This window comes from Brienomyrus brachyistius, chromosome 11 (genome assembly GCF_023856365.1).
Source record: "Brienomyrus brachyistius isolate T26 chromosome 11, BBRACH_0.4, whole genome shotgun sequence".
In the NCBI taxonomy this organism is placed as follows: domain Eukaryota; kingdom Metazoa; phylum Chordata; class Actinopteri; order Osteoglossiformes; family Mormyridae; genus Brienomyrus; species Brienomyrus brachyistius.
Window position 1 is genome coordinate 8,113,349 of NC_064543.1, and position 20,610 is coordinate 8,133,958.

At 46.0% G+C, this 20,610-nt stretch overlaps 2 protein-coding genes across 7 annotated transcripts in view; both read right to left on the reverse strand.

The window, feature by feature from the left end:
- myo5aa (myosin VAa) overlaps positions 1-14,678 on the reverse strand; it is a 40,192-nt gene extending 25,514 nt beyond the window's left edge. For all 6 annotated transcript variants that reach the window (XM_049030802.1, XM_049030801.1, XM_049030799.1 and 3 more), the window contains exons 1-6: positions 14,464-14,678; positions 5,343-5,453; positions 4,549-4,720; positions 4,200-4,344; positions 3,386-3,542; positions 717-860 (exon numbers count right to left, since the gene is read on the reverse strand). In XM_049030802.1, coding sequence (XP_048886759.1) covers positions 717-860; positions 3,386-3,542; positions 4,200-4,344; positions 4,549-4,720; positions 5,343-5,453; positions 14,464-14,490 — 756 coding nt within the window. In that variant the 5' untranslated portion in view covers positions 14,491-14,678. The remainder of the gene's footprint in view (positions 1-716; positions 861-3,385; positions 3,543-4,199; positions 4,345-4,548; positions 4,721-5,342; positions 5,454-14,463) is intronic.
- A 1,082-nt stretch (positions 14,679-15,760) lies between these two features.
- arpp19a (cAMP-regulated phosphoprotein 19a) lies at positions 15,761-19,344 on the reverse strand. Its single transcript, XM_049031558.1, has 3 exons — positions 19,172-19,344; positions 17,031-17,153; positions 15,761-16,800 (listed from the first exon to the last, which is right to left on the reverse strand). Exons 1-3 carry the CDS (start codon positions 19,229-19,231, stop codon positions 16,630-16,632), a joined length of 354 nt encoding a protein of 117 aa, XP_048887515.1. The 5' UTR covers positions 19,232-19,344; the 3' UTR covers positions 15,761-16,629.
- Between the last annotated feature and the right edge of the window lie 1,266 nt (positions 19,345-20,610).

The following is a 20,610-nucleotide window of genomic DNA, read 5'->3' on the forward strand; positions in this document are numbered from 1 at the left end:
CACACCGAGCACAGCGCACAGAGCACAGCACCACAGTGACACTCAGACAGAATAACGGATACTACGAAACCACAAGTCAGTGCTTTCGACGGGAACCTCAGCCCAGCTGACTAAACAGACAGGATGAGAAAATGTGCGTGCGCGCACACACACACACACACACACACACACACACACACACACACCACACACACACACACACACACACACACACACACACACACACACACACACACACACACAATGACAATGAATGACCCTAATCATCATCACAACAAAATTCTGCCACAATGTGATACAATTGTATTATTAAATTTTAAGTACACAAATCATCTTTGTAAGTAGTACTATTAAACTTGGGGAGGCTTGATTTTGGGTGACGTTTCAATAATCACAGTTTTTCCTTTTTTCATTTAACCCTAACCCCCTCTGATGCTGAATGCTGTGCCTAAGCCCCACCCCCAGCAACACACAGACAGGGGCCGGCAGTCTGCATCGCAGCCCCTGGTTTTAAAAACAACATTTCAGGAACTTTAATGGCCATGAAAGTACACTGAGTCTAATTCAGGAACATACCCAGAACGCTTCTCATGCTTGTAGCTGTGCGATGCAGACGCAGCGTTAGCATGGCGGTTAAAGTCTCTGTGCACATTCCTCAGGGTGTAGAACGAAGAGAACCACAGCAGCACTGTGAGAGCATCCCTTCAGCCACTTACCTGGAAAACCACTCTGGACTTCTCCAGCAGGTAGGTCCTCATGTTGGCCCCAGTGATGTGGTACCGCTTGTCAAAGCCGATCTCGATGTACTTCCCGAAACGGCTGCTGTTGTCGTTCCTGGTGGTCTTGGCATTTCCGATGGCCTGGATGAAAAGGGCCGGGAAACGGACACGTCGGTGCCAGATGGTGGAGGAGGCGAGGCAGCACGGAGGGTCTCATGGAGGGCAGGCGCGGCATATGGAACTACGGCGCCCACCGGAGCAAGGGTTAAGGATTACGGAAAGGCACAGAGTAAAGGCGTGATTTACAGCTATCACACCCCACTTTCACAGAATCCAAGTGATTCTATTTATAGTGGAGGATACGCAGAACTCCAACACCTCAATCTGATAAAATCAGATTTAATCAGCACCAGTATCACAGGTGCCTGTAGTAGCAGGAAGGCTCACCCCCCCACCCCCCCCCAAATAACTAACATCCTGGAGACAGCTCTGCACACAGGTTAACTAACAACGCTGAGGGGTTTATTTTGCCATTTTTTAATTTTTTTTTATTTCCCAGCATGATCACATGACGACGTGTGGTTGAGCTCCTCTGGGGTCTGCACCGTTAATTAGCAGCTCAGTAGAATATGTCAGAAGGCATTTTTAGGAAAACCGTAATTAAAAGTCGGCCCTCCCAGTCTGTTTGAAAACCGCCGCCACCCCCCCCGGAAAGTTGCACTGCCACCCCGTGCAACAGCCTAAACGGATCTTGAGCACGAATGCTTCCCAAGGTGACGCTGCCTCTCTTAGGGGCTGCCTGTCTGCTCGAGAGGAAGCTGGGCGAATTAGCGACGAGCCAGGCGGAGAGCCGCCCCGCGGGCCAGCGTGCCCACGTCTGCATTTTCCACCACATACAGAGGGTACTGAAGTGCTGGTGTCCATGGCCGGCCTGCGGGGGAGGGCTGACTTCAGGCAGCTTTTAGCCACTGGCTGGCAATGCCAAAATGGCAACTAAATATAAATCGAACCCGTTTCCTCCTGCCATCTGAGAAACTGCCCCGTTTCCTGTGGGGGGGGGGGGGGGGGGGGGGGGGTGTCCTAAAACATGCATGTCGTGTCACACTGCAGTGGAAGGATGCCGTACTTTAGCAGCTGTGTGTGCTAACAAAAGGCCTACGGCAAATGTTTTCCCTGAAAGAAGCGAGTACAGGCCGAGAGCGGCACAAAATGCCGGGGTCCTGCTAGCTGATCGCTTTGTCTCTTCATCTCTGAAGCTTAACGCAGAATAAATTAGCATTTAACTATTTAAATGAGTCAATTGTTTAACCGGCAAAGATTTACAAAACCATTGAGTTGTCATTGATCAAACGCCCGAGTAAATAAAAGCTAAAACAAACATTTCTCTTTTCACTATTAGTAATTTAATCTAACGTGATTGTGCTTAAGCGTCACGCTCAATCAAGGCTGATGAACGAAGAGCTGACCAGGAATGAAGTCATACCTCTGCAGCACCAGCGATACCTGCCCTTCACTGTTTGAGCTGTAGGGGGCAGAGTGTATTACTCCTAAACTGCACATGTGCAAGAACACACCCAAACTTCGTTATGGGAATGATCACGTTGTCAGTCACTGGTTCAGACTGACATTAATATACTGCTGCTGCGTAAATGAGGATAAATTTACAGCAGATGGGGGGTTTAAGTGCATTAGGAATTCCACAGGCCGGTGAAGACGTCTTGGGTTCATGACAGCAGACAGGCGTGGTCTGACAGCCAACATGCAACATGACCGGCTTCAGCAGAGGGGTCTCCTTGCCTGTTATTTTGAAACAGGCGTGAATCAGACTTCTCCATATTTCTTGCGTGACTCACACAGACAGAAGCCACCCAGTTGTTGAACGCCAGATCCTGCCCTGCCCCCTTCCCCACCCCATACAGACCACCCACTTCCCTGCCCCCAAAGAGATCACCCACCTCTGACCCCCCAAAGACCCCACCCACCTCTGCCTCCCAGCCCCAAAAGACCCCCCCCCCCATGCCCACCCTAAGCAATTTACTGGTGTCCACTGCCCTTGTTTGGTGTGTCACGGACAGGGTGACAAAGCCTCCCTGACTCCGAGGACCGTGTGGCCATGGGGGCACCATTTCCGGCCCCAGCCCCTCCCACCCCACAAGTGTCTCACACACGTACAGTTGGAGCTTTAATCCTCCCCCCACCTCTTCCATGGCACTGTTACCCTCCTCTCACTATTACCTTTTCTATTTCACTACAGCTACTCCTCTATGCACGTCTGAGGTCACGCGCGGCCACTGCGAAGTATTTAAAGGGCACCCTCGCCTCACTGGCTTGATGGCAGTGCACTCCGCACTGGCTCCTCCCCTGTCCTTTGCTTTCCGATGTTATCCCCATTTCCCCAGTTCTGGCCACATGCCACACATTCTTTATCATTCAGCCCGTGTAGCGATACCACAAGGTCGTCCGGGCAAATGCTGCCATTCCAGGATGCTGCAAGCGCTACCCAGCATCCAACAGCTCACCCCACCAACTCAGGGTGACACATGGCGCAGATATTAAAACGGGCAACAGCAGCCTGCCAGCTGACCGCAAAACATCCCCCGACCTAAACATGTCAAAATGGACACCGACGATAATTAAAAAAAACAAACGCTCCTTGGGCGGCTGACCTCCATGATGGGGTTGGATGCCAGCACCTTCTCCTCCACATTGGCTTCGCTGGCGGAGCCGCTGACCGTGGCGAAGTAGCGCATAGCGTACTTGGCAGAGACGGTCTTCCCGGCGCCGGACTCGCCGCTCACGATGATGGACTGGTTCCTCTCATCTCTGGTGGACAGAAATTTGAGCAACAGAGTCCTGACTTGCGGCTCCGTTCACACACACCTGCCTTAATCTGCGATTCGTGTAATTAAATTATATTTGGTTTTAAAAGACCTTGCTTCACCTCTGATTTCAACGGCCAAAAAAGTTGCACGTCAGTCCTGATGAATATTAACTTCCCCCCCACAAAAACGCTCATCATTCGCTTGTGAGATATATAATTTTGCATACTGTCACACCTACCGGACATTATACCACGATATATCGTATTTTCAAAAGCAATGCTATTTCGGTATTTTGAAATACTTCAAAACAGGTAAAAAAATATATATAAAAAGTTCCATAACCCTATGTACTGAAATACAGAGTACAAACTTAACATTTGCCCCATTTTACAATCAAAAGGAATATCTACACAGCCAAAGAGCTTAAAAACAATGCAGTAAAAAGAAAAATGATTCACTGTTATTTTCTTAACATCTGTACTCTGCAACTAGCCTACGCACACTAAGAATGTTTTACATTTTACCAGATACTAGAGTCATTTTCAGGTTAAACACCTTATTCCTTTCACATAATGGTCCTCCCAAAAAGGTCTGGAACACACAACCTTCTGGTCAGGAGGCCAAGCTCCTTCCAGCTGGTCCACACTGCTTCCCTCACCTGGCCATCTGCTTGTAGGCCTCCTCCGCCACTGCAAAGATGTGGGGATCCATGTCCCCCATGTTCTGCCCACTGTAGGCATTGATGATGTCCGATCCATAAATGGGAAGGGTTTCATACGGGTTGATTGCCACCAAGACGATACCTGGGAGAGGAGATGAATGAAAAGCATGAATCGCCACCAATCAGCATGCTCACGGGGAAGGAGGCATCCTAAGGACGAGATCACATCAAAGTGCAAGATTAACCATCCACACAATCGTTGATGCTTAGGGACCAAGTCAACCATACAGCAGAAAGCCATGTAACTCAAGCCACGAAGGCACCATGGCAAGACAGCCCGGCTCACCGCAGTAAGTGTAAATGAGCTTGGAGTCGATGAAGCGAACTTTGAGGTTGTGGAGAACGGCAGGTTCGTGCAGGTAGCTGAGGGCCGTGAGGTCATTCTCCCCCACCAAGATGTCGGGGTTCCGGAGGTGAGGCAAGTTCTTCGTTTTGGGGTCTAATTTGTACTGCAAAGTCTACAAAGGGGTGAGATTTAAAGAGAAGGGTGGTGTTTAAAGATTCGTTCACGTTTTCACAAAACGGCTACATGTCCACTGTGTACAGCCATCCCACCATCAGCCAATCAGAGGACTAGCTGTGGCCCATTCCCCACCTTCTACAAGCTCAATGAATCTGTCATATCTGCACCAGATGGTGCGACGGGGTAGATCTGTTAAAGGAAGGGATACTATCTCCATTCTGAGTGCCACGCAGGGTACGGATTAAATGCACCCAGAGAGAGAGAGAGAGGCAGGAGGGGGTGGGGGAGAGCAGCACAGAAAAGGCCGCCGTCTCCTTCCTGGACAGACACGCCACGGCAGAGCAGGAATTGATAAATGACGTGTAATAGCACATGTGCATCTATACGTAGCCATGAAGCCTCCATGCCCAAAAGGTTCAGCTCAGAAGCAAGTGACTATATCATTGGGACTGCCCCACTGCTGCACACGGCAATTACACACCGCCTTACAGACCCCCCCCCCCCATTGGTGGATGAGAAGGTAATGGGAGACCCCTGAAGATTTTGAGTACGTGTTTATTTTACTAGTCGGAAGCCCCTCCAGAGGTGGGGACCCATCAGGGCTGCGTCCTGCTCACCGTGCCGTCCTCCAGCTGCAGGTGCAGCGCAGTGTCCTTCTGCTTGTAGTCCTTGGTGAGTTCTGCGGACTTCCACACATCTTCGGCGTCAGGGATCCACACCCGGGCGTACTGCAGGGACAGGGCACCAGGGACATGCGTCAGCGCTGTCGTCACCCGCATGCCCGCGCTCCAGCATTAGCTGCACCCTGTCGCCCCGGAGACGGCAAGAATGCTGACAAAACTCCCTGGCGGCAAGGAAGGGCCATCCAGGGGCGTGAACATGGACACAAGTGCCCGTCTCGGGGCCTTAAAACATGTGCAGACTGGCCGTCCAAACTAACGAGAAGCTTAGGCTCTGGACAACCTCATAAATTTTTATTATTTTTTTTTAAATTCAGGCACAAGCATGTTTTGGTCATGTGCTTGAACAAGTATGAGAGACAAAATGTGCCCAGACTTCCAGGGTTTAACACGCACTTACGAAGAAACCATAATTAAAACCTCATATACGAAACCAAATAAACACAAAAAGTACAAATATATAATACGTATATTTCAGGTCAGAGACAACCTAGTGAGGGGGAAAAAATAACAAATAGATGCACCTTTAAAATTTCCCTTTAAGTCAGACAGAGCACCGCTCTTCAGGGCTGGAGGTATCAGCTGATCCGCAGGCATGTGAGAAGCACTGATTTAAGGATCCAGTCACATGGCGGTGGAATCCAGACAGCAATCCCTGAAGAAGCCAAACTCCCCAACAACGCTGGTGCCCACAGCCAGACAAATGCACCTTTCATGCTCCACGCTAGTCATCGGAAATAACGTGTCCACATGCATCATTAGGTCACCGCAGAGCTACACCAAGCCCAGCGGGAGGTGTACTAACCACAATGGGCAATGGCAAGATTCTTTCCCTAGTTCCTATGGTAACACTGGGGGGAATAAGTCTATAATTTTTGGCCTTCATTACTCACCATGCATAAATGCTACGGGGTGCTCAAACAAATACCAATCACTCCAACATGTGCGAATGCTCATGCAGGCTCAGGCAGGCACACGCCACTTTACGGAGGCACGTCCGATGTGGAAAATCAAACCTGACTGGGTTACTCAGTGTTCCTATCACATTCCTGCTGAGGAACCTTGGTGTCACCTGTCAGACTTCCTGGGCAGCTGAGAACAGACTCCAGGTCCAAATTGCTAAAGGCAGCAGGGCCGGCTAGAACTGGGGCAGCGGAGCCTGGCTCACTCAGGGTAACATGAGGCTCCAGAACTCCAACGTGGCAGATATAGGAGAGAGGCTCCCAACTGACCTCCAGAGAACAGCAGCTGGTAGCTGACCAGGAGCACAGAAGAGCAGCTTCTGATTCCAGGGCAGAACTGCAGGAAACTACCAAAACCCAAAGGAGAACAGCAGATAACTGGCATCTCAACCCAGATGAAGCTACTCTCACACCTTGAGATATATCAGTGCCAAATCCACACTGGATACATGGAACAAGGCAGTTAATTCAGCACTGTTCTCTGTGTAATCATTAATCTTCATGTAGGCCAACATACAACGTACTTCTTACACATTACAGGGTGAAGTCAGGTCTCTTCTTAAACCACATGAACATTACATTTGAAAAAGATTCATTAATACAGTACATACAGTCCCTGAATGACAACCAACATAATGACACCAGTTGAGTGAAAAGATTCTCTGAGCTCAAACCCCACCCCCTGACCTCGAGGGGCAAGACCGGTCACAAGAGCCAACTGTACAGAAGCGGGGGGGGTGGGGGGGGTTTGGCTTCGGTGAGGCTGCTGCGGAAACACAGATTAGGAAGCAGCCGTCAGAAAAAACAGCACATGCTGAAAGTACACAGCGTGTTGATACCGCGGCAACGGCAACAGTCGTAGCACATAGCAGACCTACATTAATATACTGTAACCATCCCACAGTCACCAGGCAAACTCTACCAAAGCGCATTACAACAGAAAACAGCAAACTGTCATCTCAGCTCCATCTGTGTTCACTGGGTGGCTATGTGCCCTCACACCTCCATGGTTGTGTGCGCGATTTCTGCCCTGGCTGTTTAACTGTGTGTGAAGTTTGTCCATTCAAAGACATGTCCACTCAAACACTGCCCCTACCATACGTTTGTGGGTATGCCTCATGATGGACTAGAATTGCCGTTACTTTGTAACAAATAAACCGTTTTAGGTAAATACACCCCTTTAAGAATAGGGAGGGATCTCCCCAAGGCTGTAAATCAGCTTCTCATGCAGAAAGTGCAGCACTTTCCACTTCAAGCCTTTCTGCCCTGTAAATCACCATCCAAGCTTGTGCAAAGTCAGACAGGGACGCTGTCAACAAGCCAGCAAAATCAGAAAATAGCCCAAACTCGCACCCTGATCCTTCAATGCTCTCAAGACGACGCAGATCAAGTGATGAAAATAATATTGTACCGGCTCTAAGATCCAAGATGAGCAGAAATGAAAGCAGGGGTTAAGATCAGCTGAATCTGGGGAATTATTGCTATTTGTTCACTTTTTTCACCTGAGGATGAACAAACAGGCTCTTAATGGAAGCTATTAAGCCACAGCATAGCCCTGAAGCTGCTGATCCTGCGCCGACTGAAGTTGCTGATCCTGCGCCGATTGAAGTTGCTGATGCTGCGAGTCACCCGGTAACAGTATTATGACTCGAGCGCACAACCTGAACAGCTGTATCTATTTGGCCACGGCACAACAGGGTCGATTCAAGAGAGTATCGAGCAACAGAAGGGAGCAGTGCACATGCATGTCAGATCATCTCTTACACACAGCCTAGAAAAAAAAAACGCTCATTCTGACTGCTTCATTTGCAAAGTCTCATTGAATGACCACATGCTTCTGTCACCAGGCAGAATTAAACACTTCCCTACATCCCCACGACCAAAGCTAAAGACCCCAACCAGTATGCTGTAGCAGCATCACTGGGCCCTGCCCGATGACTCATGTTAGATCAGACGCTGGGCTAATCGCTCGGATAAAAGCCGAAAAACTCCTAGTCACAAGACCGTAGTCAAGACAACGGCAGCTGATGACGCAGCCAGCGGTGCGGTGTGGGGAACACAGAGGGCGGCCCAGGGGGAGCAAGGAAAGAACAAATCAGGAGGAGCAGTCCCATCCTGATTGGGGGGGGGTCTCGAGGGAGCCTAACCTGCCGCAACAGAAAGAGAGGAGGGAGTGAGAAGATGGGAGGTAAATATGGAGCCTGTACACAGCTCCAGAAGGGCAGCAGTGCCTAGAGATGAGCACTCAGCTGCTGGGCACGAAATGAAGAGGCCTGGATCACTATGGATAAAAATTAAGCAGGGCTTAAAAACACACAGGAATTCCCAGAGCGCAGCATGCATAAGAAAAACACGCGTCAGCAGACATCTTCTGTGGGAGAGTGACAAGACAAGGGGACAGCACAGCAGGGGTATTATAAGACACAAATAAATTAAATTTAATCCCTCAGGTGGGACTGGCTTGACCAGGTTAATGAACCCACCCAGTGCACAGGAGGAGGATATGATAATCCTCCCTATGACATAGAGCATCACGACCCCTTGACCAGCCAGGGAGACCCCTGCTGGGATGACCCCGCATCTGTCCCTCTGGTGCCCAGTCTGCCACTCTCCCCCGTCACACTCACTCATGGTCATGAATTGACCAGAACTACAGGAGGAAGAAGAGCCAGGTGCAGCCTGTTAGCACCAGAGCACATGAAGAGGAAAGCCAGGCTACCAGGCATGACTGCATTGCTATTTTAAACTTCCCCTGCCACCCCCTGGAGGATGGGCTCCCCCTTTGGGTCTGGTTAGGGTTTGGCCTTCCTTTGCCGGCACCTTTGAGTCTGGTTCCTCCCAAGGTTTCTTCCTACTTGGGAGTTTTTCCTTGCCAGTGTCACCTCTGGCTTGCTCTCAGGGGGGCTTTGGGCAGGGATAATGTGAAGTGCTTTGAGACAACGTAATGTTGTGAAAATGCGCTATACAAATAAAATTTGAATTTCAGCTAAATTTAACTGAATGAAGGTGTCATGGAATCAGCAGCCGGATAATGGATGAGTGAGACATTGCAACAGGCTCCAACAAAACACCGGACTGTAGGAGGGAACGTCGGCAGGCCAGCTCAACAGTGGGATATGTTCAGCCTTAAATACAAGTAGAGGAGAAGATTTTGCAAATCTGCTTGCAAAATCTGATCGCAGCCAAGACGGAATTATCAAATTAACTTTCATAAGTCCCAAAGCTTTCGCTTAAATATCCAGGCCTCGTTTTCCCTCTCTGGCCCTCCACACTCTGCGCTGTCCGTGGGAAGAACGGTGTAGGAAACCACTGCCTTCCACGCCATGGCCACTGAGGTCCAAGTCAGACCAGAGAGGAACACCAAGCACCACAGCAAAATGTTACGGGAACCCACACAGAAGCCAGTTTTCCATAAACACAAGAGGACATAATGCACGATTCTGACATACATAAAATAACGGGCTAACTAGCGAGGAAACGCCTCTGCCAACTGCAGGAGACCCATGTCGTCACCGTTACAAAACTACACTGGCAACAGCTGATTGCCTGTTTTGCGAGTGAGGCTGTTTCAGACAACAGGTGGAGTTGCCTGGTTATATATCACAGACGGTCATCTGAAATTCAGCAAGCAGATTCCAAGCCAAAGGTGGTGGCCAATACACTGTCAGTTACTGCACCATGACACAGCTGGTCATGTGGGCAGCTCAGATGAGCGAATCACAGAGCTTGAGTCCTGTCCAGAACCACTTACTGTGGCACTGGGGCACACAAAGAGCCATACCGTTATCATACCAAAAATAATTCACTTTTCTAAACTATGTAAAGTTTATTGCACAAAGTCAAAGGTGCGAGTGTGTCAAGTCTGAAATGCGAATATGCTGCATTATTTGCGTTACCTGACTTTCAGCAGACAAACTGTCACACCACGTATGTGTTAAGAATGTCATTAACAGACGCGCAACCAAAATCGAACCAAATATTCGGGTAGGATCAGCACCCCACTCAGGCTGTCATCTTCCACCTAAACCCATCAGAAATGTTCATTGGTACATCAGCACCCCCCCCCCCCAACCCCCGCCAAAAATCCACCCGCCACACCTCCAGACCATTAGAGGCAGACAAATGTATCCACAGAAAACCTCCAAACGCTTCGTCACATGATGGCAACCCGTGTGACAATCTGCTGCAGTCAGAGCTGCACTACTGCTGACCTCGTGTTCGTTCCCTGCAATTGTTCCATGGTTCTTCTCATGCAGGGGGACAATTTAAAGCTGTTACTTTCACATACTAAAAACAGCAAAACACCCAAACCACTAAAGAAGGAAGGTGCTACTTAGCAACTATCACCCTATGCCAAGCAAACTGCAAGAAAGACTGAGGTGCGCTCCATGATCAATGATGTTAAACTGGTTTTGTTATTAAAAAAGCAAGAGGAAACCGTAAATAAGATTATTACTCCAGCAGTTTAAAGACTCCCGACATTGGATCTCCAGACTTTAAAATGAAGTGGGGGGGCTGATAAGCCAGTAAGCGCCCAAAGGATCTCTGGCGGTGGAGGTCGGTAGTCAGCCTTCCAGGTCTGATTACCAGGAGCTAACAGGAGGGACAGCAGGCTGGGATAAGTTTGTGGATGTTGGATGAACTCAAACAGGGTAGGTGGGAGACACCGACTAAGATAACATGGGATCACAAATAAAGAACTTTCCCAGAAGCACAAGGATCATCCAGAATATTCAACCACACATTCAGAGAGACTAGATTGAGCAAACAGATGACTAACGAAGAACCTACAACATCCCCCTAAACTTTACACCAACAGACTCCGTAACAAGTCATTCCACCTAAAATCAACTCACAGCACCATCAAACTCAGACTGAACAAGCAGTTATCACAAACATAGACAACCTCTCCGGTTGTATAAGACTAAGGGTGTCCACAGAAAGCTCTTTAAATACCCATTAGACTGAAGCACAACTGAAGTAAAACATCTAATAATAAAATAAAAGCATCCAACATTTTCTTTATATCAGGGGACAAAAACTACCAAGCCTAATCCAAAACATTTAATTTTCATAAATAAACAGAATGGTCTAGAAATGAATGCAGTACTTACTTTCAGATACATAAAATCCAGCTCTTGGTTCATCTTGTCACCCTGTCAAGGCCTGCTGTGTCCTTCCTTCCCACTATATAACCATAGATTAACTGTATTGGCTGAGACCCCCCAAAAGGCAGGCCTTCCCCATTGAGTGAGCACGGATACTGGGTCTCTTTCAACCTTCTTCTGCCTCAAGACTGAGCTCCCACAGATCCGGTCGTGTTCAGTGGACAATTTTACAGGCACCCTTAGTCAAAGCAGGAGTAAAGAAGTCTGTCAGACGGCAGTCATCCTATTTTGCCCTGCCTTGAAGCGCAGACCGCATCACATGTACAATAAGTGTGTAAAAAAAAAATAAAAAAAATCAAAGAACGCATTCAAGAACAGCCAAAAAAATGGGTTTTCAATGCAAGAATGTTTGCAAACTAATGTATGCCAGTGTTTAAAATGGAAGATAGGACAATGATGCAAGAAACAAATACACTGAAAAAATGATCCCCACAATGTTAAAAGTATGATTTTTATCACATTGTGGGGGCCAAATGCCTGACCCCCCCCCCCCCCCCCCCCGACAGACAGACAGACACACAAATAGCTTTATTTTTCTTCCCTATCAAAGCTGAACCATATAATTAAATAAAAGGATGCTAAGGTATCAGTATAGTGCACAGCTGCAAAAGATATGCGATACATCTGTCTATTCATAGGTGCTCCGCAAATCACAGACTACAGTTCTTTAATGACAGAGGTTTATGGATGGAGAGGCAGTAATAAACCTCAAGCATGTAAAATGCACACAAAGACCACATATAAATTATTAAAGGATTTCAGGGCATAGCGTCTGCTGATGCGGTGCTCAGACAGTACAAGATCAGAGACACACTACACTGACAATAACACGAGGCAAAATTAGGCTGGAGAGTGAATTCCAGAGATGGTGCGGGGGGGGGGTGAGTTAAATAACTATCTTTCTACACCTTGAATGCAGCTTCATTTCATTGCTGAGGGGCCACAATAAGCAGCATGTTCTCCAAAGTCAGGCACAGATAATCCGGGACACCACTGGCTTCACGTCCTGCCGAATGGGGCTCGCAGCTGGCCCCCGGGGGCATGGAGTGGCATTCGAGCCCGCAGAAACCCGAACCTTTCTCGGGCAGTCTTACCTCCACACACCACTGGCGTTTCAGCTGCTGCGCCAAAGAAAACTAACCACACGCTCTCCACCCTCGACAGGCCTTGACGAGCATCTGTGTGTAACTAAGCGCATTTCTGCGGGTTTTGCTGCACGTGTCAAAATACATAATTAGAAGTACATATATCTGATACAGGCAAACAGCTATTGCATCTATTCCTTGTTAAGAAAACCCCTAATCTGGGACCAGCAAGCAAGGAGCAAATTGCAGCAGAGCCGACCGGGCGCACGTCCAGATGCTGATGGACCGGCCCTGATGGAGGAGGTGACAGACCCAGGCAGCTGGGTGCTCGTAGCCTGAGGTGGTCAGTCAGGTTGGCGGCACCCCCAGTGCAGCCTCAGAAAGCTTAAAACCCTTCGGCTAAGAGCAGTTTTATTACAAGATGCGTATTTACAGGCAAATCGGAGTCTCGTATACATTTATAAACCTTAGAAATGAACTGCAAGGCAATCGCAATGTTGAATTTGATTTCATTGCACAGTGTTATCTTCAGGCAAGTTACCACTGAACATGAGCAAGCTCCCTCGGTGTCTAATGCATTAGTTTGAAGTAGTAATTTCTTTATTTCAAATGAACAAAATAACGGAGAAGCTGCACCATTACAAAGATTTAACGCAGAGGCGTGAGGACATAAAGGACAATATCCCGAAGACAGGAAATATACATTTTGCCAAACCAAATCTTATTGTTGGGGTGAGAGATTCAATCATACACGAGCGATGCGTTTTAAAAACGTTTCTGCATTGCGGTTTAGCAGCATTGGCTCAGAACCGCAACAGCAGCATCAAACATATACGAGCTTCCATCATTCGGCGTCCAAAACGGGCTTCTTCCACCAAAAAGGAGCATCACCTTTAAACCACGTTAAAATTTACATCGCCGCAATTTTAATTCCTGCGACAGCAGCATTGTTGTTGTCCCGCTTTACGGACCGGACAGAGCAGCTCATTTACTGCAGCCCGTTAAACGCATCAGACAACTGCATCGCCAAATGTGCAAATGATCTGCATATTTGTTTCATGATTATGCAGCTTCATTGGGATCAGTGCGGTCTACCGTTCATGTAGAGGGTCTGGCTGGGAGGCGTATCTAACCGGGCTGTCAGAGACCAGTCTAAAAATATACCATTCAGTAACCCCCCCCCCCAGCACCCCACCCGCAGATTGCCGCTGAAAATGATACATTGTATTTTTTCGTTCCGAGGCGTTTTTAAATGCTAATCGAGGAGGTAATGTTACAGGCATCCAAAATATCTTTATTCAAAAGTCACCGTAAAAGCTTCAAATAAGAATTGCGTAAAATGAGATGTACAATACGGCCATTCACATAGAGCTGAAAACATTCGACTGGATACAGCAGAAACACGGCCGAACAATGGGAACGCATCTCACATTCGTGTGATTTATTCGTTTTATCAGTCATGGTGTAGCCGCTTTTGAAGGATAACGCCTTTATACACCTAGGTATCCGGGTCCAGACCGCTTTATAAGGGGGAAATGAAACACCGGTGCGCGGCGGCGACTGTGTGACATTGAGCTTTTATTTATCCCCCTAATACACTAGTACCAGGGGAAATTTTTAAATATATATAACAGGCCGACAAAACAAAATTTCATTCATTGACATCTATTGTTCAATCACGACAAATACTCCTGCATCTCACTGAAACTGACACAAAACGACGCTACAACCAGCAATTTTTTTAAAACTGTAATTTTAGGAGTGGACGGTCTGAAACTGACAAAATGACCATTTGATGCAGACAGGGACCGCCGCCGCAGCCGAGACGCGCTTTCAGGGTTACCTTTGTATAAAGCTCAGACGCTGCCATGACCGCGGACCAATCCTTCTTCCGGCGTTGCTTAGCAGGACATCAGTACTTCACCTTTCTTCATGTGACTTAAATAAAGGTATAGATAAATCCTTTCAAAATGTCAAACGTGATGTTTCAACAAGAAGTGGCCGCGCTCGCCATGATACCTGAAATCTCGCTATTTTAGTGTCTCTCTGTGCATTCTGGGTATGATGCATGAAATGAGTCAGTAAAAAGCCGCTAGAGCCGCGGATTTGAGGTAAAAATGCACGAAGACTGCCCCCTAGTGGCCGTGGCTCGTTTTCACTCATGTCGTCATTCTTTTAGCACAAATTAGTTAATAAGTACTGGGCGTTTCTTCGCCATTGATACGGAGAAGTAGCCTGTTTCAGTTTTGTCGTGTGTTATACAACTTATATTACTATGGACCTAATACTCTCTGCAACATAGCTTGTAAACATCTTTACCGCAATATTTTCACTGTAGAATGATAAACATGGAAGGCATATAGATGGTAAAAGGTGTATTAAAAATGCTCGTTTCATTTTGAGAATCATTGAATTCTAGATATACTCAACCTATATAAACAAAGGATATATAAATATAATTTAGAATCGTTTGTATAGATATTAATGTAAGATTATATTCCAAAAATCATTTCATGTTATGAACGTTATACTAAAGCTGTAACGACGTGTTACGTCTTTGGTCCTCTATGAAGATCATTCGAAAAACTTTATGCAGTACAGAATGCAGTACAAATTACCATCCGCGCTCTGTGTTTTGCTTTAAAGTCATGTAGACGTTAGTTTAAAGAGGGTGAGCTAATTAAATCACATCGGCACATACATTTTACATTCACGTGAAATACCTAAACAGCAGCAAAAAAGTTTAAATCATTAATTCATTTCATTCTTCCAGCCCCGTATTTTTAGAGTACAGACCAGCACAAACGTTTTGTGAAAGTAGGATGACTAGCTATAAGATATAGCTGCTGGAAATCAAAAACCAAAGGCTGAATGAGCCGAATCACAGCGACAAGCAAGGAGATGCCACAGGGAAGTTAACTGAACATTCTCATATCTCTCCAAAGCCAAATGACAGCTACTATTACGGCAACTCAATCTCATTAATCATTTTTTATTTTTTGACTTCGCCAGCCCCCTCTAACGACCAGCACTTATCAGACCAAAAGCTAATAAAACACGTTAACAAGTTAACTTCTGACATACACAGGAGAGCTCCCCTGGAAAACATAGGTAGGACAGGGCGAAAAAACAAAACAAAATTGTGATTTGTGCAAAACTATTTTATTTACAAAACAAATGGCACAGAAGTGACAGTAGAGTCGATGCACGTGCACGCCTCGAACACCTGGAATAATCACCACCTACAAAAACCTCAACGGAGACTGGCCTCAGGTCAGTTTTCAGCCCACGTTCCTGAATAGGATCATGGTGGAGTGGAAGGGGTGTTTTCCAGAAATGGACAAATATTGCCCAAGAAAAAAGCGTGGCTGAAGAAGCTGAATTGGGATTTTAAGGCCATGTAATAGTTTAAGATTGGGCCAGGCGGCGGCTGCGTTTCAAAACCTAGTGTCAAATCATGCTCCTATTAAATATGACCTGGTCATAGCTGTGTGGTTCCTTCTAAATGTGTCATTTTCCCCCCCCACACGTGTATAAAATGCAAGATGACTGGAACCAGAATAGGACCAGGGACGCGAAGTTCATCGGGGGAAATGTCAAACCGTTACAGCACATTGACTTCATCATTTAGGTGACCTATGGAATGGTAAAAATGTAAAACTTACTAAAACATCAATTTGTGCCATGGTTCCAAAACCAAGACACACGTACATTTACCCTCAATACAACTACAGGTTCGTTTAAATCTTCAAGTAGAATTCGTTTAGCTCTTACAACATTTTCTCCACTGAGACTACAATCGACTTTCATTTATTTTTTTTAAACATGGTCACCCTCAAGCAGCATTATTTAACTGCAGTCTGCCTGCTGATCAAAATTCTTTCAGAGCACTTACACAAAGAAAATGGGACAGGAAAAAGGAAAGAATGAGACAGTACTAACATGACAGGGGACAGTACTAAGGTAGGAAATGAGAAGTGAACTAAAAAGAGCCACTTCCATGCTTGCATCAACCGGCCAGTTTGCTGGCCACAAGGGAAGCTTTTCTCTGGGGCAGGTCCTGAGGGGTGGGGATGTGGTCGCCGGTGATCTCCGTCTTCTCGGCCGCCGCCGCCGGCAGCTGCTTGTTCTTCATCTTGGCCTTCGCCATGTTGTAATCCCCAGAATCAAAGTACTTTTGCTGCGGAGACATGCAGCAGGCAAGTCACACGATGCCTTAACACACCTTCCGGGCCATTTCCAACTGTATTAATATCAGAAACGACACACCTTTTCAAAATAGAACGAAGCTACAGTTAGATTTAAACAGAAATTATAAAAATCAAGAACAAACTGAAAATAAGAAGCAAAAACTGAGAAATGACCGGATATCCAAACGCATGCATCCGCAGAGGAAGGGGCAGAGCTTACCCCCTTCTGAAGTCTTTTTCGGAGGAGGTCAGAGCCTCCAGGCTTGGCCCCAAGATTGGGGTACCTCGCCTTCAGCTTGGCTTCCTCTGCTTTCTCTGGACTGACCATCTTGTCCTCCATTTCCTACAAAAAAAAAAAAAAAGGTGAAGCAAATCACATGAAGGCAAGAACCTACGGACAGAAACCCACACCACTGCATTGTGATGGGACAGAAATCCAGTGCGTGCAACATCCAGTGACCCGTTAATTCCGCTCCACTGGATTTCATATCACCCAGTCAATGCCAAGTGCAGAGAGGCAATTCTAAGCCTTTCTGAGTCTTTGCAAAAAAACTGCAAGAGCTGCTGAGTCATAAAAGCGAACAGATTTGAGTAGCATTCTGGGCTGGATCAGCTATTACTAATTGCATGTAAACAATAAATGAATATCAGTCCTTAATTCAGCAGAATAAATTGATTTAATAAAAAGGCTTATGATGCTTTCCTTACGCGGCAAAGCACAGATGAATCATTATTTAATCACAATACAAAAGCATCCCAATGCCTGAGGGAGGAAAAATAAAAAGCATAAAACACCCACAATCGCTTCAGTGACATTCAAATAGAACTGTTCCTCGTTTGGCCTTAAAAAGAGCAATGAGCTCAAACGGACACTGAAAAGGGAGGAAGTCAGGTAAAAATCAAAGCTTTATAAACTGCCTCTATTAAGTCATTAAACAGTGTTAAAAGCAGACAGTCCACAAGACAAACACAGAGATATTGGATTATTTTAACAGGCAACAAGACAAGACATTAAAACGTACACACAAGGTTAAAAAAAATTAATCTAAATTCTACATCAACAAAGGATCATGGGAGGAACAGCATTTTAATGTTCTGTAAAAATGCCACCAGAATAACCACATCAGGGAGGCGTTCCACAAAGCCGGATTCCCCAGTTAGCTGGGCAAACATGAAAAATGTCCAATAGGAAGAGAGAGGTAAGTGGCACTCCTACAGGACAGGCCATATATTTGGCTTACCTGGCTAATGAAGAAATCCTGCCCAGGTTAATTTTGATAGACTATCATCAAGCGGCGTGAGACTTCGAAACATGTGCGCCGTCGTATTGCCACTAGGCAGAACCTATGTATTTTACGTCAAATTCATTTAAGACTACGTTGCCTAATCCAGGGAAGGGCTATGGATAGCCGGTCCTCTGATAAATGTCAATTAACAGAACAGATGATCGTTTCCGTACATTTCTGTAACAAAGCGAGTTTGATGCCTCTGTAACAATCAAGTAAAACGCAAGGTGTGAGACTGTACACTGTTACACTGATTACATGTAAATCAGCCATCAGTCGGCGTGTTTCCCTTCACTTCATGCCACCAGCGCACAGACCACGCGGTCACCGCGGCGTTACGCAAATTGCGCAGCGTCACCGCCCGCTCGCTCCGAACCGGGGACATCACGCTACGCAAATGACGCGGACAGAATTGGATCTGTTGAAGCCGGACCGCTTCAAGATCATCTAAAAGTTAAACGTTTTATGCTGCCTCAATACACAATATTGCGGACAATCCGAATCTCTTCACCAAAACGCCCAGGCCACGTCAGCCGTATTTTAGCCAGAGTAACCGATGTCCGCTACACCAAATAAATGATTATATATATACTGGTCCGTTTATAAAATATTAATATTGGAATGGCCCGCCTGGTGTGAGGAGGCGAAAAGGACAGTTGGGGCCCATGCGCTCTTCGTGACTGCGGATGCTGCAAGTCGGCTACGCGAATACGAGAAGAGGCGCGACGCCTTCAAAGTTCAGCCCCAAACACCCCGCAGCACTGCAGCCACACTGGGCCCGGATCGCCCGACATTTCCTCCCATTTCCCACACCAGCCGCTTTACTTTCACAGCAATGTATAGCGTTTAAGGGTCCAGGCGTTCAGGGTGATCGCCCGTAACCACGCCAGCGTTAGCAGGTCTGTTAGGAAGACGTAAAGATATTGTTATATTAATCATGTCAGTCATTATTCCGATGCTCCAGGCGCCTGCCTTGTTTCATGCGTGCTCATAATTCTGCGTCGTTACCTGATTAGACAGTAAAACTAGCTAGCTAACAAAACACACAAGATAACGCGTTAAAAAAAAAAAAAACCTTTTGTTCCTCGGTGGACGTTTCTTCGGCAGTTTTCGTGTCCTCGATTTCCTCAGACATAATTGTAAATAAATATAACAGAAATCCAAAGGGACACAGCCAGCAGCTCAGCCCTGCTCTGGGACTGATCGGTCTTTCAAACGCACCGTCGTTTCCCCCCGAAAAAAATGGCTGCCTCGTTTAACGTCATCCTGTGCCAGCATTTTCACGATCTACATTCATAACCTTATTTTATATTGTCAAACAAAGTTATAATACTCAACACACGGTATGTACTAAAATGTACGAAATAAGCCTTTAAAATATTCCCTGAGAACTGTTTTATTTCGTCTGATTAGCCTTGTAAACTTACAGGAGCATTATGGGAAATGTATTTTACTCATCGACATCTTCCTGCGGGTTTACGCATAACGGGCAAAAAAACATGTTTTAATCATTTTATATAGTACAATACGTTTATACAGTGTTACTCGATAAACCTCATGCAAATCGTATAGTGATGGACGCCCCTCGTTAAAGATACGTAGCGATCTGGCTAATTAACATGTAAAGTAACATAAACAATATTTGAATTATTTTGTATTATTAATAATATTAAGTTTGTTAAAAAAGATTGAAATATCATTAAATGAAAATGTATAGCAGTATTTATCCGTAGGTGAATTAGAGAGGTCTTCATTTGGGATTTAATGTGTGAATTAACTCTGAATAGACACGCGTGTGACATATAGGACCCGCTTGAGACTCAAAATAAACCACATGCAAGGACATTAATCTACCATTGTGGGGAAACACGGAAATAACTGCAGAGACCCATGTAATGGTTTTTAAACAGGCATTTGTATTTTAACATAAGCATGTGTATAGCTAACTGAAATAAATCATATGTGAATTACTAATTAGCTATGCAATGTAATTTGGACGATATTGTGTGTTTGATGGAAGTTGAACCAGTTCTGTTTAAACCATTGCTCTTTTAGCCTACACTGCAAAATGCATAATACACAGTTTTTAGTGTGAAATGAAGTTAATGAAGTGTCATACATATTGCATATAATTTTGTACAGATTTCTCCATTTTAAGTGAGCTCATGTCCAAGACATGCCAAAGTTAATGAATCTGCAGATGTATCTTTGACAGAAACAAGTCAAACTGGTAGTCAACGGGCAATTTATGTGTACATACAGCCAGCACTTCATTGTGCGCTTGACTGTGTTTTTTGCCTGCTTTTGTGATGGGGTGTCCTTGGGATGGGCGCAGCAAATTCCCATTTGACCCAGGAATTGTGATAGAAGCCATTCAGCTCACACATCTTATTTGGATGTGCTTTCATTAGTAGAATTTTCCCTGGTATTGATTGAAAAAAATGTTAATTCCTACCGATGTTCTTTCAGTGGTGATTCTTAGTTTGTCTTCTGTACATCAGAAATCTATCAGGG

Bases quoted from the DNA above. Each gene is read 5' to 3' on its own strand.
- arpp19a (XM_049031558.1), bottom strand. From the start codon at position 19,231: ATGTCTGAGGAAATCGAGGACACGAAAACTGCCGAAGAAACGTCCACC. The intron at 17,154-19,171 runs GTTTTTTTTTTT...TTTTTTTTGTAG, and splicing joins CGTCCACCGAGGAACAAAAG to GAAATGGAGGACAAGATGGT. The intron at 16,801-17,030 runs GTAAGCTCTGCC...ATGTCTCCGCAG, and splicing joins GAAAAAGACTTCAGAAGGGG to CAAAAGTACTTTGATTCTGG.